Consider the following 24,351-nt stretch of genomic DNA (forward strand, 5'->3'; position numbering starts at 1 on the left):
CAGTTGATGTCCTCAACCGTGTTTCGTTAAATTATTAATATGAGTGAACATTGGCTAGGCTGTTTCCAACAGAGCGTCATTACATTGCAACATTTCATTGTCGTTGTTTATCATTATCAGGGACAGTGTATTTCTTTAGAAATACGCCATAGTTGCCATAGTTTCCTGGCTCATCAAAGACTGGACAAACTCTGCGTACATCTTTGGTGTACGTACATGTTATTTGATTTGTAAATCATATTGATTAGGTTTAAACATAAAGCTGCATCAAACATGTTGTACAAGTCAGCGTAGCTGCGCACGTGGGCGGGATCAATAGTGTCATGATTTGACAGTTCGACCAATGACATCGATGGCAAGAAGCTAAGGAAGGAAGGAAGGAAGGAAGGTAGGTAGGTAGATAGATAGATAGATAGATAAGCTGTTGCTGACGTTTTCTTCGACGTCTTTATTTACACACGTAATGGAAAATGACGTGGTTTGAATTGCATTTAGAGAATTAAACAAAATCAGTTTGCTAAGTAACATTTGAGAGCTGGGCGTCCAATTATGTCTCAAAGACATGGCTAGCAAGGTAGCTAGCTAGCTAACGCCGTTTTCTTTCTCACTGTTAAAGCTAGCAGGCTCCATCTCTGATGATCGCGTCTGTTGCTAGCTAGTTGACTATGACTTAGTAACTAGCTACCCTCTGAACACATTACACTACCCAATGCAGGCTTTCTTTGAGACATTCATCGCTTGATTAATGTCGATCTAGCTGGCAGTGTTCTGTACCAGCCAATAACTCGACTGTCTGTACTCTGGAGGTGAAAATTATTAGCCATCGTGTAGCCTACTCCCCTACCATTTATATAGGTATGTTTATGTGTTTATAGATAGCTGACATCTGCCCTGGCCGTGGCTTCCCCTCTACTTTGACTGTTTGTGGAATGGCTGCAGTTTGGCAGCAGGTGTTGGCAGTGGACGCAAGGTAAGTCTCATTCAATAAACTGGTGGCATGGCATTGCCTGGTGGCCTCACAGTACTGATACAAATACGTTTACTGATACAGATCTTGCATTGATTGCTGTCTAGGGCTAGCCTGGATAAACCAGACTGACCGCTGCTGAAACAATGGTGAGTGCAGAAGTCAGTCTGGTTAAACCAGGCTTGCCAAGCACCTTGATTGTAATTTAACTGCTGTTTGTATTAGTAAAAAGTGATACTTGAATAATGAATGACTCCATGTTATGTAGAGCTTATACAGCAGTCTACTGTCCAGGCAAAAAAAATCTAAGGAATTGTTTCTCTCTCACTTCCCCCAATCCCTTTCACAGGTACAATGCATACCGCACGCCTACGTTCCCACAGTTCCGCACGCAATACATCCGGCGGCGCAGCCAGCTACTCAGGGAAAACGCCAAGTGTGGCTTTGAGCCGGGGCTGCGCAGGCATTACCTGAGGCTGCGCAGCCAGCTGCTAGCCTTGCGCTACGGGCCCCTGTCTGAGCAGAGCAGCTTCAGGGCCAGCAGTGTGCGCAGCTCCCGCACCACACTGGACCGCATGGAGGTTAGACTGAGAGCAAGGAGCAGAGGGAGAGAGAGAGACAGACAAAGACAATAGGCTACTGTCAATCACATTAGGTCAGTTGAGATGGTTGGAGGCAGACAGATGGTGTAACTGACACTAATAAGGATGCATAGTAGGCACACTAAACTGACCACTTTAGATGGGAGGAATAGATGGATTTCAAAGAGTTGGTGAGTTCATATAGGCCTACTTTTGTCTCTGGCTAAGATTATTTGTTTTTTATATGGACGGCAAGTTCCTCACACTCACTACTTGTGGTTTTCTATCTCCCTGTTTCTCCTTCTCTACTTCCCTCTTTCTTGACAGGATTTTGAGGAGGACCCCCGTGCTCAGGGGGCTCGTGGTCACCGTCGATCTGTGAGCAGAGGCTCCTACCAACTTCAGGCCCAGATGAACAGGGCAGTCTATGATGAGAGGTAACCCCAGCAACCTCTCGCTCAACCCTACTGACCCCATTCATATTTTCGTCTCTGCTTTTGAAACACTGCATTGTTTTTTAAATCTTTATTAGCACAGAATTTCCTTGAGTGATGGTCCGATTTGTAATAAATTATTGTCCCTGATTGGAAATGTGGGTGTGCAGGACCCCAGGTGCCTTGGTGCCAACCTCTGTGGCGGAAGCTAGCCGTGCCATGGCTGGGGACACCACTCTGAGCGAGAACTATGCTTTTGCTGGCATGCACCACATATTCGACCAACATGTGGACTCTGCAGGTGAGTGGAAAGTACAGTATGTGATGGCAAGATCAGTGCAAGGAGTGAGTATTTTTGTGTCTTATTCTCAAATTTTGTTGGGTTCCCTCCTTTCTAGTTCCACGGCTGCAGTTTGCTAATGATGACAAGCACCTCCTAGCCTGCTGCTCATTGGACGGCACCCTGTCCATCATGATCCTGTCCCCGTCCCCGCCCAGTGTGAAGGTCGTCCTGAAGGGTCATGCAGGTCCTGTCACCGACTTTGCTTGGTCCCTTAGCAACGACGTCATCGTGTCAACATCAAAGGATGGAACACTGCGTATTTGGAACACGGAAGATGGGAGGTGTATCCGTGAGGTCAGAGACCCGGAAGCTAGCGAACTGCTTTGCTGCACCTTCCAGCCCATGAATAACAACCTCACAGTGGTGAGTCCTAGTAGAAGCTCAAACAAAGTTTCTAACTCATACCCACACAATATCCACACTAGCATATCACTTAGAATACATGGCAAAGGCCAATACATTGCTTTATTCTAAGTGGTATGCTAGCTGTCCCTACAATGACCAAACTCTCTTCCTTATGGCTTTCCTGACCTTTACCAATGCTCACTCTGACTTCTGTTCAGGTAGGGAACAGTAAGCACCTCCTGCAGGTGGTGAACATCTCCACTGGGAAGAAGGTGAAGGGGGGTTCCAGTAAGCTGACGGGACGGGTACTGTCTATGTCCTTTGATGCCCCTGGGAGGATCCTGTGGGCCGGGGACGACAGGGGCAGCGTCTTCTCCTTCCTGTTTGACATGGCCACAGGTATACTGAGGAAAAACATGCCTACTTTTGATGAATTCATAATAATTGTATTAATGAAACCCAAAGTGCTAGGCCACAATTATGGGACAGACAAGTGTTGTGTGTGTGACAACTCTGAATTTCATCTCATAGGGAAGCTGACCAAAGCCAAGCGGCTTGTGGTGAGTGAGGGCAGCCCAATCTGCAGCATATCTGCCCGCTCCTGGATCAGCAGAGAGGCTCGAGACCCCTCCCTGCTGATCAATGCCTGTGTCAACAAACTGCTACTCTACAGGTCTGTCAGAGAGAGCCAGAGAGCTACTCGTGCTCCATTAGCTCCATAATGCTCAAAATGCTTATACATATACTGAACAAAAATATATAAATGCCACATGCAACAATTTCAACGACTTTAATAATATAATATATGCCATTTAGCAGACGCTTTTATCCAAAGCAACTTACAGTCATGTGTGCATACATTCTACTTTACTGAGTAACAGTTCATATAAGGAAATCAGTCAATTGAAATGATTTAATTAGGTCCCAATCTATAGATGAGTGGGCAGGGGCACAGCCATGGATGGACCTGTGAGTGCATAGGCCCACCCACTGGGGAGCAAGGCCCAGACAATCAGAATGAGTTTTCTCCACTAAAGGGCTTTATTACAGACATATATAATCCTCAGTTTCATCAGCAGTATGGGTAGCTGATCAGACGATCCCGCAGGTGAAAAGGACAGATGTGGAGGTCCTGGGCAGGCATGGTTACACGTGGTTTGAGGTTGTGAGGCTGGTTGGATGTACTGCAAAATTCTCTAAAACGAAGTTGGAGACGCTTATGGTAGAGAAATTAATATTAAATTCTCTGGTAACAGCTCTGTTGGACATTACTGCGGTCAGCATGCCAATTGCATGCTCCCTCAACTTGAGACACCTGTGGCTTTGTGTTGTGTGACAAAACTGCACATTTTAGAGTGGCCTTTTATTGTCCCCAGCACAAGGTGCACTTTTGTAATCATGCTGTTTAATTAGCTTCTTGATATGCCACACCTGTGATTGTCTTGGCAAAGAAATGCTCACTAACAGGGATTTAAACAAATTTCTGTACAAAATTTGAGAGTAATAAGCTTTCTGTGCATATGGAACATTTCTGGGATATTTGATTTCAGTTCATAAAACATGTGACCAACAATTTACATGTTACGTTTATATTTTTGTTCAGTATAGCTTGATTAACTACTGTGTCGTGCCCTGGAATGTGTGTATGTTATACCATTAATGTACTGTGTGCTGTTGATTGAACAAGGAGAGCATGATCCACTCTGCACATTGCATGCTGACTTGAGTTTGACTGGTTCTCTGTTCCTCTCGTCTTTATAGAGTGGTGGATAATGAAGGCACTCTGCAGCTTAAGAGGAGCTTCCCCATCAAGCATGGCTCTCAGCCCCTTCACAGCATCTTCTGCCCTCTCATGTCCTTCAGACAGGGCGCCTGTGTTGGTATGAGCCCTTCAGCCTTACTCTGACTTTCACTCTATCTGCTATAAATGGGATAAATGAAAGTGCACCACACTTAAGAATATTGATTGTGTACTGGTTGCCAGTACGTCAACTCACTGAAGCCATAGTGTAGTTACTATATGTAACCATCTTCACTCAGTTATAGCAGGTCATAACAATCAGTTATAACCAATGTTCCCTCTAATTTGTTTCGCCACTGAGCAAATTTCAGGTCTGCTGAATTCTGTGCAATTTCCAGCATGCGTTTACTGTGAACATTGAGGCTGTACCCACTTTAAGTTAGTTTGAACAGTGGCCATGTAGGTTACTGTGGCTATTTGATCATAATGTATACCATCAAAAACAATGGGGAAATGCATCCCATAACATTTTAACATGGAAATAGCTGTTCTATCATTCAGACTACAGTAGCAGCCAATGTGTGGTGTTCAATGTATGCCTACATTCCATGAGACTTGAAAAAAACATGCAGGGCTTGACAGTAACCTGTTAATCCACTTGTCCTTCAGAAAAGGAGTTGACTGAAAATGTTGTTTTCTTTTATGCAAGAAACCACTTTACAAAATAAAATGCATTATTATTCCCATACCATTATTACAGAGAATCAAACAAATTATACTACCCTCTGCATATTGGTTACTTAGCTTGTTCAATCCTGTCTCAAAATACAACACTGCCACTTTACCGGACTGGCTTTTCAAAGATGTTTTGTGCTCTCTTGAAGCAATCACTCCACTTTTGCTGACTACAAATGATCTATAACTGGGCTAATAATTCACTAACTAGCAAAGGACATGAACAAAATGTGAACACAGGGCTCCATGCACCTCTTGCTTTGATCTCTAAACAAGCACATCTACTCATGACCGCTCATGCTATAAACACAGTTCAGTTCAAAGTAAATGGCACAGATCCATATATGGCAATGGTTTATTTGCATATAGTCCTACTGCAGCTCTCGTTGTTTATGCCGTTTAGGCTGAGTAGTGCGTGTCAGTACAATAGAGTCCTACCCCAATGCATTATTCCTACAATAAAATGTATTGCATGGTTTGTTTTGTTTAGTTATGTTGCATTGAAAGTGGCTAATGCATTGTTGTTCGGGACATTTTTGTAAATTATATTTCCATATTTTTAGCTAGGCTATATGATCACTCCGAAAGTAGATCTGCTGTTGTATTACTTGTGAGGCACAGCTGAGTGAGCATACATTTAAATGATTTGCTTTTTATTTTAATTTTACTGGGCTGATGGTGCCTGCATCTGATGGTCTGTCTCAGCGGAGGGAGAGAGCAGCAGACTGCGGGTCCACCTCTCAACATCCCTCCTCTCTCCCTTTCCTCCACTGACATTGACCAAAAAGGCACACCGTCTTCCAGCTGATGTGGAAACTCGAGTCGCACTGCATTATTTCTGCCTCATGCCCAAATTCATGTTACTCCATGAACAGAGAAAGTGAAATGTTCCTCGATATTAATAAAGAACCAAGCCGCTAATAATAATAACAACGCAAGCCTATAGATACGTTTTCCTACTCATTCATTGGAAGATGGGCTTCCGCAGTGGTCTAAGGTGATACAGACGATTCCAGGCTGTATCACAACCGGCCGTGATTGGGAGTCCGATAGGGAGACGCACAATTGGCCCAGTGTTACTGCTGGACTGCTTGTTGTAACACTGAGTGGAAATGGGAAGAACGTATAATTTTATGGCTTATAAAAGTGTTGAATACAAACTTCAAAATGAACTCACAAGCAAAAACAGGAGCTCTGCTGTATTTGTTGACCGTATCTCACTAATCATGGCTTTTAACGTTTTGAAATCTCACAGTATCAACTTTACTGTAGCTTTCTTTTATGCCTGCTACTTTAATGCAGACATGGTAATCTGAACCATCCGATTGGCCAGCGGTAGGCCTATAGTGCACTTGATTTGCTCTCAGGGCCCGCCTGGAAGGCAGAGTTTGTACCTTCAGACACATGACATGGTTCAAAATTCACAACAGTTTGCCTACCCAGCGTGCAGTTTAGAGGGAACTTTGGTTATAACAGATTGGTTTTCACAAGTATTCTCTCTCTCGTCTCTCTTCCCTATTTTTCTCTTCCTTTCCACGCCTTTTCTCCACTCTGTATCCCAGTGACTGGCAGTGAGGATGCCTGTGTCTACTTCTTCGACGTGGAACGCAACACTAAGGCCATAGTCAACAAGCTGCAGGGTCACGGTGGCCCAGTGCTGGATGTCAGCTTCAACTGTGACGAGAGCTTGCTGGCTTCTGCAGACGCCACTGGCATGGTTATCATCTGGAGGCGGGAGCAGAAGTGACCATCCACCAAAAGCTTCCTTCCATGCACTACAAAAAAAAAGCAACTACCACTTTGAACCATCCAATCACTAAAATGCTAAATACAAGGGGCAGGGAAAGGATATCTGTGTTTTTTAAGGCTGGGATTTAGTGGTTACTGTGAGTGTGGTCCCCGTGAACGCAGGAAAATAGCCTTTTTAAATATAGTCAACAAAGTGCGATCTAATTGAATCCCTGCCTAGGTTTTCAACGTAAAAGGGAGCACTGCTCCTCACGGAGGGTCCTGAGAGGTTTGCATGTGTCAAGTAGGACCTGTAATAGCGCTCACTACTTATTGTAAAGCATTAATATAGCAAAATGCAATACAGTAGTATTAAATGACAGCTTTGTTCCTTTAAAGTTGCCCATTTTCCTTCAACCATTCCCATGTTTATTGTTCTACTGTGATGTGCATGGCTTTCTATCAAGAACCCATCATAGAAATCAGTACTGACATATTGGAATAACTACTGTGTATGTGTGTATATATTTAACACACAAAAAAACTTGATGGAAACTCAAAGAACACCTTGTGTGTTTGTGAGAATTTGTGTGTTTGTATGTGCCTGTGGTGTCATTTTAATGTCATGGTTGCAAAGAAATATAATATATTTATGATATGCACATACTGAATAAAGTAGCCACTGTACATATCACAGAGTTGAGTGTTAGTGTTACAATAGAGCTAGCCAGCTTGTAGTTTAAAAATAAGGAAATGAGTTACCTCTGGATCATACAACCTTTACAAAGGGGGAAATAATAGGGTTTTGGGAAGAACGCCGAAAATAAGGTGTGAGGTTAAGACAGGTTTAGGAGCTCTTACACGTTTTGTTCTATTAGATATCAGTTAACCTGACCATTATGAAGCCTTTGTGCTTTTTCTGATTACATAAATGCTTCAAAATTCACAAAAAAATACGTTCGCTGATTATGATGATCTCATGGAACAACACGTTAAAGCGCTCTACGCCTGTTTTTACCATATACCTTATTTTCCGCGTTTATCCTAAAACCCTACAAAAACTACATTTTCCTATAGGCTTTGTCCAAAGAATCATGGCAGAGTTAGTGCCTACAAAAAAGACGCCATTACTATTGCTCTGTCGCAAAGTATAAATGTTTATGTTTTTCCACACGTGCGCTAGAAGTCTATTGGTCATTTGGGCTGCCTGTCATTCTATAATCGGATCCAACCATTGGCTAGCTAGACTTCCTGGGATTTTGGCGGTGGAGTAAACATGGCGGAAGATTTAAAAGGTAATTCTAGGGAAAATGTTGGATTTTGCTTATTTTCCTTCCGTAACAATAGCGGTTATACGACAATCACGCTTTTTTTTTTTAAATACCATATAACGTGGAGTTGATTAGCGAAATGATGATGCACCACAGTGGTCGTAGCTATGCCATGCTGATGGTCACTATTTTATCAATGAAAATCAAACAATCTACTATCACATTTTAAATAGTTAGCAACCTTGCTTACTTAACGTTATGCACATACATAATGTTGAACATGTTGATAACTAAATTGAGTTATGATAGTTGTTGATCGAAGCGACCACAGTTGTGTTCTTTGTGTAACATTAGCTAACGTTAATAAACTGGCTTGTCACTCACTGCAGGGTGCCAAGTTGTATGTAAAGTTACAACGAGCCAGTTGCAGACACTCTGTCGTCATGAAGGGATTGTGTGCTTGGATCTGGGGGTCATCAGGAAACAAATGCACAACTTCGAAGTGGAGTACCTGTGTGACTACAAGAGGACACTTGTTCCTGGTAGGAAGACAGCCAATGCCACAGGAGTACCAAAGGTTAGAACAAGTCCTAGCTAAACTTTGGATTGATTTTGGTAGCTAGATATTCAATTGATCCAGCTTGCAGTGCTATACTCTGACGGACATCACAGGCAACATGAACTTGTTCTTTTCAGTTCTTAACTGATGTGGTGCTGTCACTGAAAGCATCCATCTGTACTTGAGAGAGAGAGAACTGCTCCCCTGCTCCAACCTCCAACCTGTATGTGTATGTGTGTCTTTCGGAGGGGTTGGGATAAAGCCGGAAGTCACATTTCTGTTGGCCTTGTGTACAATTGGACGTCTAAAGTGATATTTGTCTACCTTGTCATAGGGGCGCTAGAGTTCAGTATGACTCCTTTCAACTGCTGTTTTTCTTCCTAGGAGCGAGAGTTCTACTTGGTTAAATGGAAGGGTTACCCAGATCACATGAACACCTGGGAGCAGAGGAAAAACCTGCGGTGTGTGGAGCTTTTACGTCAGTTCTGGGACGATGTCTTCCTGGAGCTGCAGAGACAGAAAAAGACTGTAGTCCCCAACCGGTTTGAAACAGAGCTGTCCTCTTACCTGGAGCAGAGGGCCAGGCATAGGCAGAGCCTGCAGAGGTGGGAGGCCCAGATCAACAGTGTTGGAGGCCTCACCAAACGCATCCTGGTCCGCAACCGTGTGGACCTGGAGGGCCCTCCGAATAACTTCACCTACATCAACTACTACAAGGTGTGCAAGGGCTTGTATATCACCAGTACTTTGTATCAATGACATGTTTCAACTGTAGTGATGTTGCCCTCTTTATGCCTGCGGTATTATGCATCAGCAATGGAGTACAAATATAAAAATATACGCTACCGGTCAAAAGTTTTAGAACACCTACTCATTCAAATGTTTTACTATTTTCTACATTGTAGAATAATAGTGAGGACATCAAAACTATGCAATAACACATATGGAATCATGTAGTAACCAAAATGGTGTTTATTTGAGATTCTTTAAATAGCCCCCCTTTGCCTTGATGACAGCTTTGCACACTCTTGGCATTCTCTTAACCAGCTTCATGAGGTAGTCACGTGGAATGGATTTCAATTAACAGGTGTGCTTTCTTAAAAGTTAATTTGTGGATTTTCTTTCCTTCTTAATGCGTTTGAGCCAATCAGTTGTGTTGTGACAAAGTAGGGGGTGTATACAGAAGCTAGCCCTATTTGGACCAAGTTCATATTATGACAAGAACAGCTCAAATAAGCAAAGAGAAACGACAGTCCATAATTACTTTAAGACATGAATGTCAGTCAATCCGGAAAATGTCAAGAACTTTGAAAGTTTCATGTGCAGTTGCAAAAACCATCAAGCACTGTGATGAAACTGGTTCTCATGAGGATCACCACAGGAATGGAAGTTACCTCTGCTGCAGAGGATAAGTTAATTAGTTACCAGACTCTGAAATTGCAGTCCAAATACATGCTTCACAGATTTCAAGTAACAGACACATCCAACATCAACTGTTCAGAGGAGACTGTGTGAATCAGGCCTTCATGGTCAAATTGCTGCAAAGAAACCACCACTACTAAAGGACACCAATAATAAGAAGAGACTTGCTCGGGCCAACTAACATGAGCAATGGACATTAGACTGGTGGAAATGTTGTTCTTTGGTCTGGAGTCCAAATTTGAGATTTTTGGTTCCAACTGCCATGTCTTTGTGAGACGCGGTATGGGTGAACGGATGATCTCTGCATGTGTAGTTCCCACCATGAAGCATGGAGGAGAAGGTGTGATTGTGTGGGGGTGCTTTGCTGGTGACACTGTCTGATTTATTTAGAATTCAAGGCACTCTTAACCAGCATGACTACCACAGCGTTCTAGAGCGATACGCAATCCCATCTAATTTGCACTTAGTCCCACTATCGTTTGTTTTTCAACAGGACAATGACAATGACGCAACACACCTCCGGGCTGTGTAAGGGCTATTTGACCAAGAAGGAAAGTGATGGCATGCTGTATCAGACAACCTGGCTTCCACAATCCCCCGTCCTGAACCAAATTGAGATGGTTTGGGATTAGTTGGACCGCAGAGTGCAGGAAATTCAGCCATCAAGTGCTCAGCATATGTGGGAACTCCTTCAAGACTGTTGGAAATGCATTCCAGGTGAAGCTTCTTGAGAGAATGCCAAGAGTGTGCAAAGCTGTCACCAAGGCAAAGGATGGCTATTTGAAGAATCTAAAATATATATATTTTTTAATATTTTTAACACTTTATGGTTACTACATGATTCCATATGTGTTATTTTATAGTTTAAATATCTTCACTATTATTCTATAATGTAGAAACAAGTTTTAAATAAAGAAAAACCCTTGAATGAGTAGGTGTTCTAAAACTTTTGCCCGGTAGTGTATATAGAAATCAAAGCTTTTTTCCTAGGTGGGTGAGGGCATTTCGATGACGACGATGGCAGTGGGGTGTGAGTGTACCAACTGTTTGGAGAACCCTGTGGGTGGTTGCTGCCCAGGAGTATCGGGACATGGCTTTGCCTACAACGAGTGTGGGCAGGTGAAGGTTAAGCCTGGGGAGCCCATCTATGAGTGCAACAATATGTGTCGCTGTGGACCAAACTGCCCCAACAGAGTGGTACAGAGAGGGATCCAGCATATCCTCTGCATCTTCAAAACAGACAACGGGCGGGGGTGGGGAGTACGGACCTCTGAGCGTATCAGAAGGCATTCCTTTGTCATGGAATATGTTGGAGAGGTAAAAAAGACAACTTTGATTATAGAGACCACATATTTGGTGCTCGGTTTCTATTATCGGTAACATTTGACAAGCGAACATCAACATACTAACTCGTAGATTTCATCTCATGCAGGACTTGGTGTATCCTGGCTGTGTTATAGTGTAGGGTGGTTCTCTCTTGTGATTGGCTGTGCTGTGTTCCATCCAGATCATCACTACAGAGGAGGCAGAGAGGCGGGGTCAGGTCTATGACAGACAGGGAGCAACGTACCTGTTTGACCTGGACTATGTGGAGGATGAGTACACCATTGATGCTGCTCACTATGGAAATGTATCCCACTTCGTCAACCACAGTGTGAGTAGTTCAAGTTCCATTTATTGCCGTTTGTAGGCACAAGTACATAGGCTAGATTGGAATTTCTCTGTGATAAGGCTATGTTTGAGTGTCCTAAAATAAATAAATCATCTTCACCTTTCCTACCTCTATCCCACAGTGCAACCCTAACCTGCAGGTGTATAACGTATTCATAGACAACCTGGATGAGCGACTGCCACGTCTGGCTTTCTTCTCAAACCGTGGTATCAGCGCTGGTGAAGAGCTCACCTTCGACTACAATATGCAGAGTAGGTTTCATCTGATATATCGTATCTCCACAGATCCTAAGAACACTGAAATTAAAGATATGGAAATACAGTGAAGAAATGCATTTTTGAGAGGATACAAAATGGAGTAGGAATTCATATGCCTGATATAGAGCAGATGGAAAGGACTCAGGGTAAGACTAAGGACCACCCATTTAGGTCATAGAGCAACCTGTTTCAAGATAACACAATCTATAATTTGGTCTGTCTTCTGTTCTTTTTCTAGTTGATCCAATAGATGTGGAGAGTACAAAGATGGACTCCAATTTCAGCATGACTATTTCACCCAAAAACGCTTCTCTCGTGACTGGATCACCCAAGAAGGCACACATGACTGGATCACCCAAAAATGATCCTCTCATGACTGGATCACCCAAAAAGGATCCTCTCATGATTGGATCACCCAAAAAGGATCCTCTCATGATTGGATCACCCAAAAAGGATCCTCTCATGATTGGATCACCCAAAAAGGATCCTCTCATGATTGGATCACCCAAAAAGGATCCTCTCATGATTGGATCACCCAAAAAGGATCCTCTCATGATTGGATCACCCAAAAAGGATCCTCTCATGATTGGATCACCCAAAAAGGATCCTCTCATTATTGGATCAACCAAAAAGGATCCTCTCATGGCTGGAACACCCAAAAAACGAGCGCGCATGGAGTGCAAGTGTGGGACAGACAATTGCAGGGGGTACTTGTTTTAGGGTTGCAGCAAGGACAAATTTATACATTTGACTTTTCCACGATTGTCATCATGACAATTCATTTATTTCTGGCATTTTAAATGTATACTATGATGTCTGTGAATATTTTGCCCTATTTGATCATAATCTATTCATTAGTGTTTGGGGCATCTTTTATTTGTTTCTTACATGTTTAAAAAAATGTAATAAAGTTATTTGGTTTTAGTATACAACACTCAAATCCAATTTGTTTGCTATCCGATCTCATCGGATTCAAAGAATTCAATCCTTTTGGTTTCAATATGAACCCTTTTCTTTTACAGGTTAATATGTTTAGGCCTGGTCCCAGATCTGCGGTCTCCCCACAGCCTGGTCCCAGATCTGCGGTCTCCCCACAGCCTGGTCCCAGATCTGCGGTCTCCCCACAGCCTGGTCCCAAATCACTACCTTTCAAAAGTTTGGGGTCACTTAGAAATGTTCTTGTTTTTGAAAGAAAAACACTTTTTGTCCATTAAATAACATCAAATTGATCCAAAATACAGTGTAGAGATTGTTAATGTTGTAAATTACTATTGTAGCTGGAAACGGCAGATTTATATAAAAAAAATGTAATGGAAAATCTACAGAGGCCCATTATCAGCAACCATCACTCCTGTATTCCAATGACGCATTGTGTTAGCTAATCCAAGTTTATCATTTAAAAGGCTAATTGATCATTAGAAAACCCTTTTGCAATTATGTTAGCACAGCTGAAAGCGGTTGGGCTGATTAAAGAAGCCATAAAACTGGCCTCCTTTAGACTAGTTGAGTATCTGGAGCATCAGCATTTGTGGGTTTGATTACAGGCTCAAAATATCCAGAAACAAAGGACTTTCTTCTGAAACTCGTCAGTTCATTCTTGTGCTGAGAAATTAAGGCTATTCCATACGAGAAATTGCCAAGAAACTGAAGCTCTCGTACTGCGCTGTGTACTACTCCCTTCACAGAACAGCGCAAACGAACTCTAACCAGAATAGAAGTGGGAGGCCCCGGTGCACAACTGAGTAAGAAGACAAGAACAGTGTCTAGTTTGAGAAACAGATGCCTCACAAGTCCTCAACTGGCAGCTTCATCAAATAGTACCTGCAAAACACCAGTATCAATGTCAACAGTGAAGAGGCGACTGAGATGCTGGCCTTCTAGGCATAGTTGCAAACAAAAAGACATATCTCAGACTGGCCAATAAGAAGAAAAGATTAAGATGGTCAAAAGAACACACAAACTGGACAGAGGAACTCTGTTCTGTGAAGGGAGTCATACACAGTGTTATACGAGATCTTAAGTTTCTTGGCAATTTCAAGCATGGAATAGCCTTCATTTCTCAGAACAAGAATAGACGAGTTTCAGAAGAAAGGTCATTGTTTCTGGCCATTTTGAGCCTGTAATTGAACCCACAAATGCTGATGCTCCAGATACTCTACTAGTCTAAAGAAGGCCAGTTTTATTGCTTCTTTAATCAGCCCAACCATTTTCAGCTGTGCTAACATAATTGAGAAAGGGTTTTCTAATGATCAATTAGTCTTTCAAAATGATATATTGTGTTAGCTAATCCAAGTTGTCATTGGAATACAGGAGTGATGGTTGCTGATAATGGGCCTGTGTACACCTATGTAGATATTCCATAAAAAATCAGCCGTTTCCAGCTACAATAGTCATTTACAACATTAACCATGTCTACACTGTATTTCTGATCCATTTGATGTTATTTTAATGGAAAAAATGTGCATTTCTTTCAAAAACAAGGATATTTATCAGTGACCCCAAACTTTTTTGAACGGTAGTGTGTATATAGCAATGCATATACATGCTGAATAACTACTCTTCCTTTTCATGTAATCATGTGTTGTACAACACTGGCGTGTGAAAGTTAAAAAGGTGTGTCCTACGGCTTCTTAGGAACAGGAGCCATTGATAGAGTTTGGAAAGTGCTTTATGACTGGGTTGCAATAGGCTGGCAAGGCATCAATTATACGCTGTAGGCCTGTCACTCACTGTTTGAGTCCTCTTTCATTGGTGGATGGAGCTACCGCCCCTCATTGAGGTTGCAATATGTTACAAAGGCCACATTCCAATTGTCGGAACTCTTCCCAGTGTGCGTTCCAGTCATGTAATTTGACCAGACATTCCATAAAGGATGTCATTCAGTTGCCAAAGCTACACTGTATATTGAGCATGCTACTCATCTTGGTCCAGATCTTTCTGTAAATAAATGTCCTTTTCATTTTTAAGAGTAAAACTAGCTAAATTAATATTTTATTATACCCACTGAATGTTGAGCTCAAGTTGTTTTTCTTTCTTTAATTGCTAAGGATATGGGTCCTATTGAAACTTGAAGTCAGCACTCAGAAGCCAGATCAAAATGCATCAAAAGTAGACTTTATTGGTGAGTGGAAAAACAACTGCCACTTCAAATGCTCTACAAGAGAATATATTACAAAAGAATGCCAGGCCCCTAATCTTCAACCCCAGTTCACTTCTCAGGTTTATTTTTTTTTGCCTAAAATGACATACCCAAATCTAACTGCCTGTAGCTCAGGACCTGAAGCAAGGATATGCATATTCTTGATACTTTTTGAAAGGAAACACTTTGATGTTTGTGGAAATGTGAAATGAATGTAGGAGACTATAACACATTAGATCTGGTAAAGGATAATACGAAGAAAAAAACATGCTTTTTTTGTATTTTGTTTGTACCATCACTTTTGAAATGCAACAGAAAGGCCTTAATGTATTATTCCAGCTGCAATTTAGATTTGCACGCAGTGTGTGCGTGCAAAGTTTTAGACTGATCCAATGAACCATTGCATTTATTTTCAAACTTTTGTTTCAAAACTGCCCAAATGTGCCTAATTGGTTTATTAATACATTGTCAAGTTCATAACTGTGCTCTCTCCTCAAACAATAGCATGGTATTATTTCACTGTAATAGCTACTGTAAATTACACAGTGCCGTTAGATTAACAACAATTTAAGCTTTCTGCCAATATCAGATATGTCTATGTCCTGGGAAATAATCTTGTTACTTACAACCTTATGGTAATTGCATTAGCCTACGTTAGCTCAACCGTCCCGTGGGGGACCAGCCGATCCTGTAGAGGTTTCAAGTCAGAACTAATTAACACTGAATTTCAAACATTCCATGGTGGTAAAATAAACTACAAAATCAAATGAGATTCTTTCCAGTCTAGACTGCAGTTGATCATAACCTACACTGAGTGTACAAAACATACAGTGCCTTGCGAAAGTATTCGGCCCCCTTGAACTTTGCGACCTTTTGCCACATTTCAGGCTTCAAACATAAAGATATAAAACTGTATTTTTTTGTGAAGAATCAACAACAAGTGGGACACAATCATGAAGTGGAACGACATTTATTGGATATTTCAAACTTTTTTAACAAATCAAAAACTGAAAAATTGGGCGTGCAAAATTATTCAGCCCCCTTAAGTTAATACTTTGTAGCGCCACCTTTTGCTGCGATTACAGCTGTAAGTCGCTTGGGGTATGTCTCTATCAGTTTTGCACATAGAGAGACTGACATTTTTTCCCATTCCTCCTTGCAAAACAGCTCGAGCTCAGTGAGGTTGGATGGAGAGCATTTGTGAACAGCAGTTTTCAGTTCTTTCCACAGATTCTCAATTGGATTCAGGTCTGGACTTTGACTTGGCCATTCTAACACCTGGATATGTTTATTTTTGAACCATTCCATTGTAGATTTTGCTTTATGTTTTGGATCATTGTCTTGTTGGAAGACAAATCTCCGTGCCAGTCTCAGGTCTTTTGCAGACTCCATCAGGTTTTCTTCCAGAATGGTCCTGTATTTGGCTTCATCCATCTTCCCATCAATTTTAACCATCTTCCCTGTCCCTGCTGAAGAAAAGCAGGCCCAAACCATGATGCTGCCACCACCATGTTTGACAGTGGGGATGATGTGTTCAGGGTGATGAGCTGTGTTGCTTTTACGCCAAACATAACGTTTTGCATTTTCGGTTTCATCTGACCAGAGCACCTTCTTCCACATGTTTGGTGTGTCTCCCAGGTGGCTTGTGGCAAACTTTAAATGACACTTTATGGATATCTTTAAGAAATGTCTTTCTTCTTGCCACTCTTCCATAAAGGCCAGATTTGTGCAATATACGACTGATTGTTGTCCTATGGACAGAGTGTCCCACCTCAGCTGTAGATCTCTGCAGTTCATCCAGAGTGATCATGGGCCTCTTGGCTGCATCTCTGATCAGTCTTCTCCTTGTATGAGCTGAAAGTTTAGAGGGACGGCCAGTTCTTGGTAGATTTGCAGTGGTCTGATACTCCTTCCATTTCAATATTATCGCTTGCACAGTGCTCCTTGGGATGTTTAAAGCTTGGGAAATCTTTTTGTATCCAAATCCGGCTTTAAACTTCTTCACAACAGTATCTCGGACCTGCCCGGTGTGTTCCTTGTTCTTCATGATGTTCTCTGCGCTTTTAACGGACCTCTGAGACTATCACAGTGCAGGTGCATTTATACGGAGACTTGATTACACACAGGTGGATTGTATTTATCATCATTAGTCATTTAGGTCAACATTGGATCATTCAGAGATCCTCACTGAACTTCTGGAGAGAGTTTGCTGCACTGAAAGTAAAGGGGCTGAATAATTTTGCACGCCCAATTTTTCAGTTTTTGATTTGTTAAAAAAGTTTGAAATATCCAATAAATGTTGTTCCACTTAATGATTGTGTCCCACTTGTTGTTGATTCTTCACAAAAAAATACAGTTTTATATCTTTATGTTTGAAGCCTGAAATGTGGCAAAAGGTCGCAAAGTTCACGGGGGCCGAATACTTTCGCAAGGCACTGTATCATGGAAAGAGCAGGTTTTCCTAGACTGACCGGTTGAATACATGTGAAAGCAATGATCCCTTATTGATATCACTTGTTAAATCCTCTTCAATCAAGGTAGATGAAGTGGAGGAGACAGGTTAAAGAAGGATTTTTAAGCCTTGAGACAATTGAGACCTCGATTGTGTATGTGTGCCATTGAGGGGTATGGTAGTAAAAAAAAAAAGATTGAAGTGCCTTTTGAACGGGGTATGGTAGTAAGTGCCAGGCGCACCAGTTTGTGTGTGTCAAGAACTGCAACGCTGCTGTTTTTTTATGGTCAACGGATTCCCGTGTGTATCAATAATGGTCCACCACCCAAAGGACATCCAGCCAACTTGACACAACTGTGGAAAGCATTGAAGTCAACATTGGCCAGCATACCAGTGGAACACTTTCGACACCCTGTAGAGTCCATGCCCTGACGAATTGAAGCTGTTCTGAGGGTAATATGGGGGAGTGCAACTCAAAAGTTTTGTACACAGTATATCCTGCTATTTATGGTGACGTTGCAATCCCCTCTATTGAACTAAAGAAAATCAGTTTTAACATGTTAATGAGATAATCTACTGAGAATGTTCATTACTAGTATTACTACAAACCTGCTTCTCATACTGCATGTCTCCACACACACATCATCTGCACATTACAAATGAAACAAAGTTGTAATACATTTGCAAAAATAGTAGCGTCTGATAAACATTCTCTTTACAAAAAAAGGTCAGATAGGCATTTCTGTATGATACAAACAAAACACCCCAATCCCACCCCATCACACGATATAGTAGTGCATCATGTGATGGTGAACACAAACAGCTCATGGCGGTGCAGCTGTTGGTGTTGTCTAGTCCTGCTGTAGGTGGGCAGGTGGGCCCTCAGCACTTTCCTCAAGTCCTTATTGAGCAGGAGGCAGAAGATAGGGTTGACTCCTGCTTGGGCGAAGCTCATCCACACTGTGATGGAGAGGTACCTGTGAGGGATGGAGCAGGACTTGACAAACACCCTCCAGAAACAGGCCACTATGTAGGGAGCCCAGAGCACCAGGAAGAGCAGGGTGATGATGTAGAACATCCTGCCTAGCCTCCTCTCAGATCTGACCTCCTCCATGCCCAGCAGGCGCTGCTGCTGCTGGTTGTGCAAAGTCTGCCTGATGCCCAGCAGGGTGGGGGGCATTGGGCCTCGGCCAAAGCCTGCGATCCAGTTGGCTGCTGCCTGACCCGTGGCACCCGGGCCGTGGAAGGTCCAGTTCTGGCTGATGGCTGGCATTAGCTGGACAGGCTTCATCTTTCGATGCTTGTATTCAAACAGCAGGAGTTTGGTGTAGAAACCGTGAGTGGCCAGGACCACGATGGCCAGCATGAGCATGAAGCCCAGAGTGTCATTGGTCTTAAGGTAGCGATGCTCGAAAATGCACTGGTCCTCGTCTTGAATGAACTTGTACGTCCCCACGTCAAAGACAGGCGGAGACGCCATGGCAATGGCCAAAGTCCAGACCATGCAGATGATGGCAGCGCAGGTCCAGACCGTCATGCGTTTGGCGTAGAAGCGGTGGTGGGTGATGGCCAGGTAGCGGGTCACAGCCACACAGAACAGCATGAAGGCAGCGTGAAAACAGAAGAGCACAGCTAGGAAGGCCACCAGCTTACAGCTGAAGGCACTGTAGGTCCATGCTGAGCTGTTGTGGACAGACACCAGGACGAAGGGGAAGCAGGCAGCAGAACGGATGACATCAGCTAGGCAAAGGTCCAGCAGAAAGAAATAGGGGGCCTTGTGAAGGGCCCGGTCTCGGAGGACCAGCAGAGACACCAGCAGGTTGCCTGCTAGGCTGACACAGAGGATCAGGCCCAGGAACACCAACTTGACATAGGTGGACACGGCCGCAGCTGAGATTCCTTCACTGCTGGTGCTGGTAATACTACTGTCCCTCTGTGAGGCCAACACTGCCAGCAGGCTCCCTGGGCCATCTATGCCAAAGATCTGGGTCTGGTTAGACATGCCTTCAACTCTATGATTCTAGGGGTAGGGGTGCGAGGGTGATTCTACCCCCTCTCTCTCGGACCGACGCCACTCTTCCGCCTATGGCACGGCAGCCCTCCTATCGTCCGTCCTGGGGTTTTCTTCCTTTGTCCCGCCTCTTACAGGGATATGTGAGGATCCATTCTAGATAACAGGCTCATTTGTCTCCATTACATTTAGCACCTGTGAACAAAGAAACAGAAGACACTGCATTGATCCTAACTCCAGGAGGACATAGCTAACATATTTATACATGTACCAGAGAGCAATCATCTGTAAAACAGGCAGCCTCAGTTCATACCTTTGTCAGACCGATTCGGATCCATAAAAACAACAAGGAAAACTAAAACATGGCTTCCAGAAACGTGTGTTGGGCAACAGTGAGGATAACTCCACCTTCCTGTCTTTCTATTGCTGGGATCAAATCAGCAGTTCTCCAGCATGCCCGCTCCTTGGCGCTCTCAATAATTACCTTGCCTGTTGCTAAGATACAACAGCTCACATACTTTGTTCAGGAGTGTAGGTGTTTGAGTGCATGCATGGGGGTGTATAGGGGATGGAGCAGAGGACAATCAATCAGGTACAACAAGACAGACCACAATAGAGCAACTAATTCACATTCTAAATGTGAAAATAGTGTTTGTGCCAAAAAAGGGTACTTAAAATTGATTGTATGTGATTAAAAAGACACTGTAAAATGGAAATAAAGATACCATTTGGGTCTACAGCTGAACAAAGGAGTTGGGAAGCAGATGTGGGTCTATGAGTATATCTGAGAGTGATTGATTAACCTGTTGACTTCATAGAATATAAACGATACCCTAATATTTGAATACATGGGCCATGAACAATGTAGGCCTAAACGTAATACCAATATAGCAAGGAAATGTTTACATTGCATGCAGGGCATTGAAGGGGAAACTAGATTATTTTTTGCATATTAGAATACCATAACCCAAACATGTTGTAACTTAATTGTAGAAGCCGCAGGTACAATAAAGAAATCTAACTAACTGACCTTCGGAAATTCTTTGTTGTGCCCAGCACTCAAACATTTAGCACCATGGACAGCGCCACACCAGCGCGAACTAAAACAAAGGACTGATCGCAGATTTATCAGCACCACTGCAACTGAACAGCGCCGCGCCCAGGCAACTCATATAACGATAAGGACGCACCTGTTGTTGGAGCTGGGTCTGCAGGGAGGCCTAAATAAATGGAAGATTATTGCAATACTGCTTTCATCCCAAATAAGACTGTGGATTTATGCAATCTTAATCATAGGCCTTGCTACTAATGACGAGCTATAATTAGAAACATATGTCTGCATTAACTCAAATCACTTAATCAATGCGTTGACTTTTTATATGTTTTAAGTAATGCCCCGTGAGCATCCAGCATGAGAAAGAGATATAAACAGGTGGATCATCATGTTCCATTTGGTAATTTGATTCATATACAGAAATAACCTACCTTCGATTTCTGGGATTTGTAAAGATGTGGGAAACCTCAGTCAGAGAGGCGGCACTGACACTGATATTAACACATTCTTCAGTCAATATTGAAACGACCACACTCAAGATAGGCTATGTCTGTCCTCTGAGCGATGATACGATTCGGCCACAGGTAGCCTAATGTTCACTGAGCCTCTTAAACATAAGTTTCACACAGACAAAGGTTGTGTCCAATTTTCGTGTCCATCATTCCATGTAATTTGTACGATGTATTGTCACGTCGAGGTAAATATAGTCTAAAGACAATTTAGGAGAGGTTACAGCACGTAGGCGGCTAGCTTCTATGTAGCCTGCAATACAACCTATCTTCTTTATATCGTCAGATCTACGATTTTCAAAGCGGTGAAATATCGAGTTTCCCTTGATGAACGTCTTGACGCTCCTTGTTTATGCATTTCCATCCATCCGTCTTCAAAATAACCTCGATGAATCTCTATTTTCATTATTTAGAAGTGAACGCTGTGCATTTATTAACCCCGTCATGTGTAGCCAGTCTGTTTTTTTTTGTCAGGTGAAGGTCCACATTGCATTTGTCTGCCTAATTCTGGCGGACCGCATTTGATTTGGCATATTGGATATTATAATTATTGGAATTCCTATCGCATTACGGTCAAACTAAAAAAGGTTGAGTATTTAAATTAATGATTTTAAAGTAATCCCAATTAATTAAATGGCTGCTTGTGTGGATGCTGCTCGCCTATTCGCGGAGTTCGTCGGTTCTATTCGTAGGGGAGAGAGAGCGTCAGAGAGAGAGACTGAGAGCGTCAGGGTCATAACTAAATCTATGAAATACAACGCGATAAATTCAAAATCATTTAGATAAACACCTGAAAAAAAGTGATTAACGCATGTTTGGTATTTCTTGGATGGGGGGCTAATCCCTATCAACTCATGATTTTCCCTTGTACGGTGCCTTCAGAAACTATTCAGACCCATCGACTCTTTCCACATTTTTGTTATGTTACAGCCTTATTCTAAAATTGATTAAATAAAACAATATCCTTAGTAATCTACACACAATTCAGCATAATGACATTGCAAAAACATTTTGGGGGGAATTTTTGCAAATGTATTACAAACAAAAACAGCAATACATTATTTTCATAAGAATTCCGACATTTTGCTATGAGGCTCGAAATTGAGCTTTTTAGACATTTTTGCAAATGTATTAAAAGTACAAAACATGAATACCTTATTTACATAAGTATTCAGACCCTCTGCTACGAGACTTGAAATTGAGCTCAGGTTCATCCTGTTCCCATTGATCATCCTTGAGATGTTTCTACAACTTGATTGGAGTCCACCTGTGGGAAATTCAATTGATTGGACATGATTTGGAAAGGCTTGCACCTGTCTAAATAAGGTCCCACAGTGACAGTGCATGTTAGAGGATAAACCAAGTCATGAGGTCGAAGGAATTGTCTGTAGAGCTCAGAGACAGGATTGAGTAGCCCGGCAAACTGAGAAATCGGGGGAGAAAGGCCTTGGTCAGGGAGGGGACCAAGAACCCGATGGTCACTCTGACAGAGCTCTAGAGTTCCTCTGTGGAGATGGGAGAACCTTCCATAAGGACAACCATCTCTGCAGCACTCCACCAATTAGGCATTTATGGTAGAGTGGTAAGACGGAAGCCACTTTTTGGAGTTTGCCAAAAGGCACCTAAAGACTCTCAGACTATGAGAAACAAGATTATCTGGTCTGATGAAACCAAGATTGAACTCTTTGGCCTGAATGCCAAGCGTCACGTCTGGAGGAAACCTGGCACCATCCCTACGGTGAAGCATAGGTGGCAGCATCATGCTGTGGGGATGTTTTTCAGCGGCTGGGACTGGGAGACTGGTCAGGATCGAGGCAAAGATGAATGGAGCAAATTACAGAAAGATTCTTGATGAAAACCTGTTCCAGACCGCTTCAGGACCTCAGACTGGGCCGAAGGTTCACCTTCCAACAGGACAACAACCCCAAGCACACAGCCAAGACAGTGCAGGAGTGGCTTCAGTATAAGTCTCTGAATGTCCTTGAGTAGCCCAGCCAGAGCCCGGACTTGAACCTAATTGAACATCTCTGGAGAGATCTGAAAATAGCTGTGCAGCAACACTCCCCATCCAACCTGACAATGGTTGGGAGGATCTGCAGAGAAGAATGGGAGAAACTCCCCAAATACAGGTGTGCCAAGCTTGTGGCATCATACCCAAGAAGACTACCTGGCTGTATTCACTGCCAAATGTGCTTCAACACAGTACCGAGTAAAGGGTCTGAATATTTATGTGAATATTATATTTCAGTTTTTGATATTTTATAAATGTGCAAACATTTAAAAAAGATAAAAATAAAACGTTTTTTCTTTGTCATTATGGGGTATTGTGTGTAGATTGATGAGGGGGAAAAAAACAATTTAATACATTTTAGAATAAGGCTTTAATGTAACACATTTTTTTAAATAGTCAAGGGGTCTGAATACTTTTCGAAGGCACGGTATGTGTGAAAGATCAAACATCAGGACTTCGGAGTGGAAATACATTGTGACCATAATCAATTCTGAACAACCTATGTGTCATAGAAACTGTTACAAAGCCCAACAGTGATTATACAACACCTCTATAAGAGTAAAATATCTTAAAAGGTTAGATATTTTATAGCTATACAAAAATACGGTATGTTAACAAGCCAAAAAGGGACAAGACTGCCATCACTTTTGTCTGTGTAGTCAACAACATTCGCTGGGGGGCTACCCTGGCAAATTATCGACCTTTAAAGACTGATCTCAGTTTATAATGGCGGCTCTGGCCTCTGTAGCATGACACCGTGACTTCACTGCAATGCATGACCTTTTCAGTAATATCAGCAGCTCATGTTGCCTGGGGATATTTCCATTTGATCCAGGCCTGAGACACTTTGTGATTACTCTCTGTTCTAGCTGGCCAATCAGCTAGAGCAGGGTACCCCAACTGAATTTTGCCCGCTGGTGATTTTATTTTGTTCCCCAATTATTCTGAGCAAAACATTATATTAATATATTTTTCTTGTGAATTTTCATTGTTGGACACAAGACATAATCATTTCAAACCTTGCTTGCATTTGTATATGATCATATGCGTGGAAATACTTGGGAACAGTTTTCCTGAAATTAAAATCACTTGGATTTCCTAAATGATTATGAATTAGTAA

The 24,351-nt window shown here is 42.4% G+C and overlaps 3 protein-coding genes across 11 annotated transcripts; 2 read left to right on the forward strand and 1 right to left on the reverse strand.

The window, feature by feature from the left end:
- Nucleotides 1-324: 324 nt before the first annotated feature.
- Nucleotides 325-7,565, forward strand: LOC118360847 (WD repeat-containing protein 13-like). 4 transcript variants are annotated; one of them, XM_052485115.1, is made up of 10 exons: nucleotides 325-388; nucleotides 880-970; nucleotides 1,317-1,548; nucleotides 1,876-1,985; nucleotides 2,153-2,283; nucleotides 2,381-2,688; nucleotides 2,889-3,069; nucleotides 3,202-3,343; nucleotides 4,432-4,550; nucleotides 6,709-7,565. In XM_052485115.1, the coding sequence occupies exons 2-10, from the start codon at nucleotides 930-932 to the stop codon at nucleotides 6,891-6,893; spliced, it is 1,449 nt and encodes a 482-aa protein (XP_052341075.1). In that variant the 5' UTR covers nucleotides 325-388; nucleotides 880-929; the 3' UTR covers nucleotides 6,894-7,565. The 4 variants fall into 4 exon arrangements, with proteins under 4 accessions (XP_052341075.1, XP_035596214.1, XP_035596219.1 ...); XM_035740321.2 differs by lacking the exon at nucleotides 325-388 and adding an exon at nucleotides 403-574 and having other exon boundaries at nucleotides 876-970; XM_035740326.2 differs by lacking the exons at nucleotides 325-388; nucleotides 1,317-1,548 and adding an exon at nucleotides 1,075-1,116 and having other exon boundaries at nucleotides 876-970.
- A 440-nt stretch (nucleotides 7,566-8,005) lies between these two features.
- Nucleotides 8,006-13,447, forward strand: LOC118360846 (SUV39H1 histone lysine methyltransferase b). Of its 6 annotated transcripts, none has more exons than XM_035740311.2 (7): nucleotides 8,006-8,169; nucleotides 8,535-8,722; nucleotides 9,089-9,421; nucleotides 11,117-11,443; nucleotides 11,634-11,780; nucleotides 11,920-12,049; nucleotides 12,294-13,447. In XM_035740311.2, exons 1-7 carry the CDS (start codon nucleotides 8,151-8,153, stop codon nucleotides 12,773-12,775), a joined length of 1,626 nt encoding a protein of 541 aa, XP_035596204.2. In that variant the 5' UTR covers nucleotides 8,006-8,150; the 3' UTR covers nucleotides 12,776-13,447. The 6 variants fall into 6 exon arrangements, with proteins under 6 accessions (XP_035596204.2, XP_035596205.2, XP_035596210.2 ...); XM_035740312.2 differs by having other exon boundaries at nucleotides 8,535-8,687; XM_035740313.2 differs by lacking the exon at nucleotides 8,006-8,169 and adding an exon at nucleotides 8,242-8,377 and having other exon boundaries at nucleotides 8,535-8,687.
- A 1,700-nt stretch (nucleotides 13,448-15,147) lies between these two features.
- LOC118360396 (probable G-protein coupled receptor 173) lies at nucleotides 15,148-22,099 on the reverse strand. Its single transcript, XM_035739660.2, has 2 exons — nucleotides 21,143-22,099; nucleotides 15,148-19,852 (listed from the first exon to the last, which is right to left on the reverse strand). Exon 2 carries the CDS (start codon nucleotides 19,646-19,648, stop codon nucleotides 18,446-18,448), a length of 1,203 nt encoding a protein of 400 aa, XP_035595553.1. The 5' UTR covers nucleotides 19,649-19,852; nucleotides 21,143-22,099; the 3' UTR covers nucleotides 15,148-18,445.
- Nucleotides 22,100-24,351: the final 2,252 nt, after the last annotated feature.

This window comes from Oncorhynchus keta, chromosome 28 (genome assembly GCF_023373465.1).
Source record: "Oncorhynchus keta strain PuntledgeMale-10-30-2019 chromosome 28, Oket_V2, whole genome shotgun sequence".
In the NCBI taxonomy this organism is placed as follows: Eukaryota; Metazoa; Chordata; class Actinopteri; order Salmoniformes; family Salmonidae; genus Oncorhynchus; species Oncorhynchus keta.

What these genes read in the sequence shown, in the direction of transcription:
- LOC118360847 (XM_035740321.2), top strand. An exon ending in GTGTTGGCAGTGGACGCAAG is followed by an intron (nt 971 to 1,316) that starts GTAAGTCTCATT and finishes TCCCTTTCACAG; the next exon opens with GTACAATGCATACCGCACGC. An exon ending in TGAATAACAACCTCACAGTG is followed by an intron (nt 2,689 to 2,888) that starts GTGAGTCCTAGT and finishes ACTTCTGTTCAG; the next exon opens with GTAGGGAACAGTAAGCACCT.
- LOC118360846 (XM_035740311.2), top strand. An exon ending in TCATGGAATATGTTGGAGAG is followed by an intron (nt 11,444 to 11,633) that starts GTAAAAAAGACA and finishes TGTTCCATCCAG; the next exon opens with ATCATCACTACAGAGGAGGC. An exon ending in CCCACTTCGTCAACCACAGT is followed by an intron (nt 11,781 to 11,919) that starts GTGAGTAGTTCA and finishes TCTATCCCACAG; the next exon opens with TGCAACCCTAACCTGCAGGT.
- LOC118360396 (XM_035739660.2), bottom strand. Translation starts at nt 19,648, where the DNA reads ATGTCTAACCAGACCCAGATCTTTGGCATAGATGGCCCAGGGAGCCTG.